General features: G+C 40.6%; 1 protein-coding gene across 1 annotated transcript; it reads left to right on the forward strand.

Moving 5' to 3' along the window:
* Positions 1-3,520: 3,520 nt before the first annotated feature.
* LOC131752787 (pre-mRNA-splicing factor SYF2) lies at positions 3,521-9,318 on the forward strand. The gene is made up of 7 exons (XM_059057510.2): positions 3,521-3,613; positions 3,845-3,955; positions 5,878-6,003; positions 6,418-6,535; positions 6,883-6,973; positions 8,120-8,218; positions 9,002-9,318. Exons 1-7 carry the CDS (start codon positions 3,587-3,589, stop codon positions 9,165-9,167), a joined length of 738 nt encoding a protein of 245 aa, XP_058913493.1. The 5' UTR covers positions 3,521-3,586; the 3' UTR covers positions 9,168-9,318.
* The last annotated feature ends 1,194 nt before the right edge of the window (positions 9,319-10,512 follow it).

Below are 10,512 nucleotides of genomic sequence, written 5' to 3' on the forward strand. Positions count from 1 at the left end.
CGCCCTCGATACAGCCTTGGGCTGTATTGGGCCAGGCTTGGGCGCAGGCGCACTGAGTGGAGAACCAGGGCAGCGCGGCGGAACCGTCTGAGCGTGTTGCTGGAGGAAGAGGGGTAAAAGGAAGAAAACGCCACCAAAAGTGTGAGAAAGCAACCCAGAGCACAGATTGTGCCCATCAAGTGACCAAAGTAGGCCTACAGTCACCATCACAGCATCCTATCTTAATCTTTGCGCGGCGGTACAACGCCCGGTACAACGGAAGCTCCAAGAGAACAGGATCTATTTGTCTTGTTCACAGCTGATTCCCTGTGCCCCGAACTGTTTGAATGAAGAAAGGAAGGAACAAATTGACTGAGGGTATTTGAGATCTCTTCCTCAAGCATCTCCGAGATGCAGAAAGATTTCTTGGATTAACGTGAGATTTTGACTTTCTTCTCAAAATTCTGCATAGGACACCATTCTTCGTATATCTGTCCATTTATTCAGTAATGAACTGTATAACCATTCCCTATTTAACTCATCTATTCTTTGGTTCATCATCTATGAAAAATAAATAATAAGACAATACCCATGTTACAGAGTAGTTTGAGGACAAATTCGACAATATTTGTGAAATATTTGTGACTTGTGCCTGGCCCATGGCAAATGACCAATATACCAGTTGGGATTAGGTGTGTCCTCCTCCTAAGATGTCTTTAAACGTTTTTCTTCAGGGAAGTCCTAATCTTCACCACATTAAGGGTCAGTTTCCCCTGTTACAGCTTTTCATACTTTCTTCTTTGTGATGCCTACATAAATGTAATTAAAATCAGCGTGTAATTGAATGTTTAGTGCAGTTAATTTAAATAAGACAAGTTTCTTAACAACTATGAAAGCAAATCTAGCAGTCATAAGCTTATATTTTTTCTTATTATGGATGATTTGACAGAGCAGTCGTAACACGTGTTTTTATTCTTTAGGAATACAGAAACGTCAGTTATTTTCAGTATGATCACTTAACCAGAATTACACCGTTTGTAAAAATATTTTATCCGTCAAAGCCCTACACACTCAAACCAAGTAATTAAGGAGAGTTTAATAAAGGGACTGTTTACAAAACTGTAGACGGGGTTAAGAGAAACCAACAAGAGTGAAGCATTCCAGGGCTAGCAACAAGGGGGAGCCATTGCTACCCCTAATCCTAAAGAGAAGAGGAAGGATAGGATAGGAGAAAGTCTTCAGACAGAAGATGTGACTAAAAAAATACAGCCAACCCATAATCCAGTCAGGGAATAGATATCCTGACCATTTATTCTCTTCTATTCTAGAAAGCATCACTTTCCCACTAAATCCACTTGTGAACTTTCTATTCTGTTCCTTTTTTTTTTTTTGGTGGCCCATATGGGGACCGGACCCATGACCTTATTCTGTTCCGATTATGTGTCATTTTCTGTGCAAGTGTTTTTACTGAAGCCTCTTATTAAGTTATTCCTAGTAAGATAAGTTCCTTCTCAGTTTTTTTTTCCAAAAATACTCTTGGCTGTTTCTGTAAAAATTAGTTTTTGATTTTGGAATTGGATATTAATATGATTCAAAGTATGTGTATATATATCTATAGTAAATCCCCCAGATTATCACTTATATTAGCTTCTTGCAAAGCAAAAATATGTTCTTAGTAACCCTAACCCTGCCCATTGCCTCCTAAATATAGCATACTATAACCATATATACACAGTTCTTTCTGTACCTTGCATTTTTCATTTAGTATACTTTGGAGAACTTTCCAAATTAGTATACAGAGAGCTGCCCCATTCCTTATTTATTTATTTATTTTGGCTGTGCCGCGTGGCTTGTGGGATCTTAGATCCCCGACCAGGGATTGAACCCATGCCCCCTGCATTGGAAGGACACTGTCCTAACCACTGGACCGCCAGAGAATTCCCTGCCCCATTCCTTTTTACAGCTTCCTCCGAATGTACCATAATGTATTTAACTGGTCTTCTACTGACAGACATTTGAGTTGTTTCCAATTTTTTGCTTTTACAAAAAACTGAAATGAACAACCCTGTACATAAGTCAGTTTATGCCTGTGCAATTGTACCTGCAGGATAAATTCCCAGGTAGCTGGGTCAAAGATTAGATGCCTTTGTAATTTTTATAGATATTGCCGAATTGCTCTCCCTAAGGGTTGTGCCAATTTTCAGTCCTACTGAGATAGGCTAGGACCTGGGACCACAAAGAAACAATACGGAACTAAAAATAACTGGGTACATGAGCAGTTGGGGCAAATTATGAACCACACAATACAAAAAGGCCCAAAACCCAACTGCCACTTCTGAGATGTCAGGAGCAAAAGCAGTCTACAGCAGCATGATCCCTGAACACAGCACCACCAAGCAGGTGGGCAGACCACCTAAGCCAACCCTCCGGCCCAACCCATGGATCCGCCCCTACCATTTAAAAGGACCAACTAGCGTGCCCCATCTCCACCACTCCCTCAGGGAGCTAACAAGGGCACCTGTTACTTGTTTTCTCTCCCTCCTGCTGCAGCAAGAGTCCCAATTCAAGCCTTGCTTGAATTCCTCATCTGGCCTCATCAATTTCTACTGATTAAAGAGTCCAAGAACCCTGGCTGGTAACACTTCACAGGCTCACCGATAGTGTTTCACTGAACTTTTAGATTTTTGTCACAATACTTTACAGTTCCAAAATAAAAAACACAACCCACTGAGATGGATGGAATAATATTACATTTATACTCATTCGAGATACTCTTTTGTGATATTACATTTTTCTATTGTCTTCCAACCAGAAAATCCGTCATCACTTACTGAAATTTCTTTGTACTTTACTTCGTATTTTTCTTCATATTACCGTTTCAATCTTATACCCAGGTATCTTTTCATTTGGGGGATTACTATTTCATTTCCACATCTAATTAATGGTTTTAGTGAAGAAAAAAATTATTTTCATGTACTTCTCTTGTATCCAGCACCTTACTGAATTATATTAATAACTTTAGCACCATTATTAATTCTGGCGCAGTTTCACCGCTGAGTACGGAAGAACAAACAGGATGGGACGGGTCCTGCTCTCCTGCAGTTTACAACGTCGTTGGAGGAAAAAGAAAACGAACAGACGAGAAAAATATCTTACATATATTAAAGAGAATGAAAATGGTACCCTATGACAGTACTAAGGGCCTACGCGAGACAACGTAGTCAGGGGAGACCTGCCTCTGAGGAGGTGACACAGGTTAAGCGCTGAATGGAAAGCACTTTTCGCTCAAGGGTGCAGCACACAGTTGAGGTGACTTTCCACGACGCTCCCACCTCCGCCATTCCTACCTAGCCACCCTCTACCGAAACCCCCGACGCTTCGATCTCAGCCTCCACCCTTCCGGCTCCCGCCTCTGCGGCCTTTTGCGGCTGCGCAAGGCCCTGCCCAATTGAAAACGTCTCACTGCCAAACGGGGCAGGGATTGGTCCTAAACTCCTGAGGCTGACAGGAAGGGGCGGGGCTTATAGTAGGCTGTATTGACGCAGCAATCCAAAGGCCGGCGGAAGTGCTCCGGGTTGTTGCCGGAAGTGGACGAGGAAGGATTGTGATGGCGGCCGCGACGGTGGCAGAGAAGGTAAGTGCTGCCGGCTCTTTCCAGGGGTTTTAGTTGGGGAGGGCTCTGAGGGACGGCAAGGGCGAGAGGTGGAGGAGGTGCTTGTGTGCCGGGCCAGGAAGGCGCAGATACTGTGGGGCCTGGGTCGGCGGTGAGGGCCCGGCCTGGGCTGTCGGGACCCGCGGGTAATCCGCCTGGGCTCTCCGGGGAGAAGCCTAACCGGCCCCAACTCCAGCCCGTCCTCCGCCGCAGGTGCCGGTAGACGGCGCGGAGGAACAGCAGCCACCTGCGGCGGCCGAGGAGCTGGCCGCCCAGAAGCGCGAACAGAGACTGCGCAAATTCCGGGAGCTGCACCTGAAGCGGGTGAGTCGCCCCAGAGGCCAGCTGAGACTTGTCACGTGACCAGGCCTGTACGCGTTTGTGGAGGGACGAGGAAGCCGCACCAGCGCGTGTGGCAGACCCATAGGGCTGGATGAAAATTCGGTCTCGATGCTTCTCAACCTGGCAACACATTGTAGTCACTTTTGGAAGGGGACATGCTTTCACCAAGCTTGCTTTCACCCCCATCTGTTTTAACTCAATTGGGCTAGTTTGGGGGTCTCTTACTAACCGCCTCTGTGCTGTATGATTCTAGTAAACTCTTCATTTTACTTAGGGAAATATGTGGAGCTAGAGACTGGAAGAAACTTGTCCAGTAAGAGAGCAGGTTGCCTCTTCATTCAAAAATAATTAGCAAATCTCGAGAAGTCTGTAGGATCAGTGGTTCAGCTAGTAGGTGGAGAAATAGATGAGTAAGATAAGTCCTCTGCTCTTAAGTAGAGGAGACAACGTTCTAGCTAGAAATTATATTGTGATAAATGCCATGCTTGAGTTAGGAACAAAGTGCCTTGGGAGTGCAGTGAGGGAGAGATTGGTATAGTTTGGGGCCCCCCAGGGAATGCCTCATATAAGAGGTGATACCTAAAGTACTGCTATAAAGATGAGTAAGATGTTATTAGAAAAATAAAGAAGTTTGAGGAGGAAGTATCTAAGCAGAGAGAACAAATGCAAAGAAAGAGAAGTCATATCAAGGATGAGAGTCCAGCAAACAACTGGCTGCAGTTGGAGCTGAGAAACAAAAGAGCAACTCTTGACTGTTTCACCTCAAAGGGGCCTGACTGATAGCTTGGCCATGGTTTCACAAAACTCCAACATCACTCTGACTATCGCAGTGTGACAAAACCAAAACTGTTCAAATCACAGAAATGACCACACAGCACCCACTTCTGCTAACACCAGTGACAAGTACAGCACTAGCCTCACTCCATTAGTCCTGCTTCCCGTATAAAAACTAAAGATACCCAATCATAGAATGCTCTGGCTTTCTGACAGTGCCTAATCCAGGGCACAACCATGCTTCCCTGAACCTTTCCCTCCAGTCACCTGATACAAACTCAGATCCTGTAAGTGGCTCCTCCTAACACCCTCTCACTGAAATGCCTCCAGTTCCTCCCCATGGTTTGCTCTTTCCTTCAATGCAATACACCCAACTTTGTTTGACTACACATGTGTTCTTGGTGTCTTCAACTGGAGGGCATTGCCAGAGCCAAGAGTATGTGAGGGATGGTTGTTGAGAGAAATGTTCTGGGTTTTTCTCTTTACCCAGAAAAATTTAATAAAGAATTCAGCACACATATATTTACTTGGAGGGACTGTGTAAAGAACATGGGGTTGGATATTAAGAGACATGTCTTCCTGGACTAATGGCCACCAGCCTGTAACCCAAGAAACATCTAACTTAGGTTGTCCTTAAGATGGTATACTCATTTTGTTTTATGCAGTTATTTTAAAACAGACTCTACATACAGTAATTTAAATGGAAAATGCCTTTCATTTGACATGATGTAAACTGCTAAAATATCTAAAGAGGAGAGGGTACTTGGGAAAGGTTAGAGATATTATGATAGGTATTAAAGCCCCAGCCCCAAATTGAGGCTTCTTCTTTGCATCAGTCAGGATTAAAAGAGAATTGAAAGTAGAATATCTTTCTCATAATGTGAGACATTAACTCCCAGGCCTTTGGCACAGCAAACCAGTGCAACTCAACACATTTCTTGACTGTATACAAATGCAGACCTAATTAGGCCATTTCCTTGCTTAAAATCCTCTGATGGTTCTCTTGCTTTTAGGGTAAAATGGAGTCCCCTTGTTAACGTGTCTTACTTGACCTTCCTCAAAGAGGGAAATATTTGTTTGGATTTATTTTCATGTTTCAGCCGATAGCCTTTTTGCGTTTATGGTTTTAGAATGAAGCTCGTAAATTAAATCACCAGGAAGTTGTTGAAGAAGATAAAAGACTTAAGTTACCTGCAAATTGGGAAGCCAAAAAAGCTCGTTTGGAATGGGAACTACAAGAAGAAGAAAAGAAAAAGGTTAGGAACTACTCCGCTATTTTCATAAGTGGTTTATTCAATCTTTCTATAGTATTAAGACAGTAAAAAATGCTTTTTACCAGCCCCCAAGCTTTGGGTGAGTAATTTAACCTCTCTGTGCCTATGTTTTCTCATCTGTAAAATGGGACCTGTAATAATTATTTGAGTTAATTATGAATTAAATGAGTCAATGCATGTAAAACATTTAAAAGAGGGTCTGACACCTGATAAATGTTGAATAAGTATTATTTTTTAGATTGATGTACTCACTTCTTATATACCATAGCAGACTATCAAATTTCCTTCAGATATTAATCATTTTTAATGTATTGCTTAATATCTTTATTTAAAATAGGTCGAATAATTGCTTGAATCATAGGGGCAAGCATTAGCTTTTTCTCCTTTCTTTTTCAGGAATGTGCAGCAAGAGGGGAAGACTACGAGAAAGTGAAGTTGCTAGAGATCAGTGCAGAAGATGCAGAAAGATGGGAGAGGAAAAAGAGGAGGAAAAATCCCGACCTGGGATTTTCAGGTAAAACTCACCTTTACTTTATTGAATGAGCCTGTGAGATAAGTGTTGCCTTCAATGTTTATGGTTTTAAGAAAGGATATACCCCTTCATGGAATATTCTCCAAGAGGCTTACTCCCAAGAAAAATACAAATATATCTCATAGGGCAGAAGTAAAAAAGGCTGTGCTTGAGGCAGCTGGATCCCTTTACTCATTGTGCTAAAATTAAAGCCTGTATTATCAGCATCTTCAGGATAGAGGCTCTGCTTAGATTAGTGCGTATATTGCTAATAATAATTTTGATTTTTCTCTGAATAGTAATGACAAGACAAGGAAATACATCATTTCCGATTCTCATTTTATTTTTAGATTATGCTGCTGCCCAGCTTCGCCAGTACCATCGGCTGACCAAACAGATCAAACCGGACATGGAAACATATGAGAGACTGAGAGAAAAGCAGTAAGTTGACAGGACTAATGCCAGTCCTTTTTCATCCTGAGGTGTTTTGTTTTTTTTAACATTACACTTTATTTATTTATTTTATTATTTTTGTCTGCGTTGGGTCTTTGTTGCTGTGTGTGGGCTTTCTCTAGTTGCGGCGAGCGGGGGCTGCACTTCATCACAGTGCGCAGGCTTCTCATTGCGGTGGCTTCTCGTTGTGGAGCATGGGCTCTAGGCGTGCAGGCTTCAGTAGTTGCAGCACGTGGGCTCAGTAGTTGTGGATTGTGGGCTCGAGAGCATAGGCTCAGTAGTTGCGGCACACAGGCTTAGTTGCTCCACGGCATGTGGAATCTTCCTGGACCAGGGCTCAAACCCATGTCCCCTGCCTTGGCAGGCGGATTCTTAACCACCGCACCACCAGGGAAGCCCTTCTGAAGTGATATTGATGGACTTGTGCATGTATATAAATGTACATACATAAATGCAAACAGACTGCAGTACTTGGGTATGGGTTATCAACAGCTGTTTAATAATAGTTTCTGGTCGTGTTGACACTGCTTATTGCTCATCCACAGCAGTTAAGCTAACCACCTGGTTATCTTTCTAGCTGGGCATTCTACGACTGGGTGTTGAGAGTTTAATACCCAGATTATCATAGTTATTCAGATATTTTGGGATGCAGAATGCTTTAGTGCCAGGATGGGTGAACTTCTGCTGTAAAGGACCAGATAGTAAATATTTTAGGCTCTGTGGGCTATGTGGTCTCTGTCATAGCTACTCCACTCTGTCCTTGTGATGTGAAAGCAGCAGCAGCCTGTAGAGGAGATATAAACAAACGGAGTGTGTCCCAGTAAAACTGTTTATAGAAACATGCTGCAATTTATTGGCCTGCTGTAGTGGAAAGAGAAATATCCTGAGCCTACAAGCGAGTCCTTTAACCTCTGGCCCTGGGCTCTTTCAGAATCTGTAGAGTGAAGGTGTTGGAGTAAGTGATTTCTTACTTATGTCCCTTCCAATTCTGTGTTGTTTTTTTTTAAAAGGTAAGGTAGGATCCTATAGTGTAAAGATATGTATGTATTTTATCTCTCATTGTGAATGGTAGTTTAGTTTGAAAATGTGGAGCACTTGTAGTGTTACTCCAAGTCCCTGTTGCCATCTTTCCAGTGAAGAAGAGTTTTACCCAACATCCAACAGTCTTCTTCATGGGACACATGTGCCTTCCACAGAGGAAATTGATAGGATGGTCATAGACCTGGAAAAACAGTGAGTACTCCGTGTAGCAGCCTGAAATTTTAAACGTTTAATGACAAAATGGACATAAAATGCTTAGAATGAATTGAGAAGACAGATATTATACTTCCTAATTTCTGACCTAGCATCTCTAGTGGTTTGGGGGACAGACAGTAAGGATGGGTTGAGTCCCTATGATTTGGAATGAAGATGCAAAATATTGATGGAATTGAGTTGTTATAATTGAAACTTATAAAGAAAATTATTCTTCTTTAAGAAATTATTCTTATTTTTACTTTAACAACCATTGCACTCTTTGATTTGAAGAAGTACAAATGTTCTAGTAAATTTATCTTTGTATATTTGTGTTTCTTAATACTGATAGTAGTGTGTTTCCTGATGCTGATCAGGCAGAGCAAAATGAATTTATATTATAGGAGCTAATACCCTTCAGTATGAAGAATAGTGTCTAGTATATACTGTGTACTCTGTTCATATTAACTGTGGTTATTATTAATATAATTACTGTCATAATCATTTTCTGTTAAGTGATACTTCATTTGTCCAGTTCCTAGCAGTGTATCATTGCTCTTCTAGAAACATTCTAAAGATGAGTTTGTATTTACTAAATTTCATGGTTCATACCCAGAGTTGTGCTGTTAATTGGCAGTTTCAACTTCATCTTGATGAAACTGGGCTTCCTCCCACCCCTTCCCAAAGTGCTAGTCTTAAGTGTACTGATTCTATTTGGCCATGTTTTATTAAGATCAAAAAAGAAGGCAATTTTGAATTTTATAAATTATTTTCTTCTCCCAGAATTGAAAAACGAGACAAATATAGTCGGAGACGTCCTTATAATGATGATGCAGATATTGACTACATTAATGAAAGGAATGCCAAATTCAACAAGAAGGCAGAAAGATTCTATGGGAAATATACAGCTGAAATTAAACAGAATTTGGAAAGAGGAACAGCTGTCTAATCCCTTCAGGAACTGTTTAGAAGCTTGAGAATGGAGTGTAAATTTCTGCTAGCAAATTGAAGTTCTCTTCAGAGTTACACCAGTAAACCAGAACTCGGTCTATGCCTTCCCACTCAGCATTTAAAAATAAATGTTTTTTCTTAAACTTCTACTTCCATGTATATTTCCACATTTTTGTGCTTGGATATAAGATCTATTTCTTGTAATGTACTTGTTTTGTAAAAATCTACTTTGTATAAATTCTATTATTTTTCTATGTATTTTAAATGTGTATGACTGTTGAATCTTTGAAGCATTTTGGCTTTAAGAATGCTGGCAGCATACGTAAATGCAGTCATTGTTACTTTGAATGTTTTTATGAATTTGACAAAATCTAGAGCTGGACTCAGGAACTATTTGGGGTTGTAGACTCTGCAGCTAAGGACAGTGATGAGGAAGAGGGCAGTGGCTGCTGGAGGGTGGGTATAGGCTCTACCCGGGCTGCTTAGGACCAAGTTCAGGAAGTAGCAGAACTGTCCTCCCGTGAATACTGACTATGCACAGTTCCCTTTTAAAAAAGGATATGTCTTATGGAATAGAATCCCTGGTAAACAATTTATCATTTAAAACAAATATTTGTATTTATACATTTATATATATACAAATATACACGTACATGCTTCCATTCCATAAACATTAAAAATTTTTCTATTATAGGGAATTCCAAACATATTCAAAAGAAGACAGCATAGTACAATGAGTCCCATATACCCAATGCCCATCTTCAATAATTACCAACTTATGCCAATCTTTGTTCTGTCTTTATTTCTATCCACTTTTCCCTGTATAACTCCTGTGTTATTTTGAAGCAAATACTAAATATATAATTTCGTCTATAAATATTTCATATGTACCTGAAAGACAAAAACTTTAAAAAGGCCACAGTACTATTAACGCAATAATAGCTTAATAAAAGTCAGAAGTGAAAGATTGGTATAATTTTTTTCGGTGTGATGATAACAATACTAAGTACCTAATTAGGACATTCCAAATTAAGAAAAATCTGAAATTCAGAGAAAATTTCACAAATATTTCAGCCTTTGTGTTTAATGAACATTTAATACCACTGGCAATTATTCCCTTTAAAAATTTATGTAGTACTTTCTATTTCTGCTCTTATTTTGTTTCTTCTAGCATTTATGTGCAGTTTATCAGGTCTGATCATAGGGCCTTGATGCTGCCTCTGAAAATAAATGTTTCTTTTCCCATTTCCAGTACTTTAGTTCAGGTCTTTAGTCCTGAGTATTGCAATAGCCTTAAACAAAATCACATCAAGAAACGTTGTCAAATAGAATCTGGCAAGGTA

Source organism: Kogia breviceps, chromosome 1 (genome assembly GCF_026419965.1).
Source record: "Kogia breviceps isolate mKogBre1 chromosome 1, mKogBre1 haplotype 1, whole genome shotgun sequence".
Classification (NCBI taxonomy): Eukaryota; Metazoa; Chordata; class Mammalia; order Artiodactyla; family Physeteridae; genus Kogia; species Kogia breviceps.

What these genes read in the sequence shown, in the direction of transcription:
- LOC131752787 (XM_059057510.2), top strand. Translation starts at nt 3,587, where the DNA reads ATGGCGGCCGCGACGGTGGCAGAGAAG. An exon ending in CCGCGACGGTGGCAGAGAAG is followed by an intron (nt 3,614 to 3,844) that starts GTAAGTGCTGCC and finishes CCTCCGCCGCAG; the next exon opens with GTGCCGGTAGACGGCGCGGA. An exon ending in AAGAAGAAGAAAAGAAAAAG is followed by an intron (nt 6,004 to 6,417) that starts GTTAGGAACTAC and finishes TTTCTTTTTCAG; the next exon opens with GAATGTGCAGCAAGAGGGGA.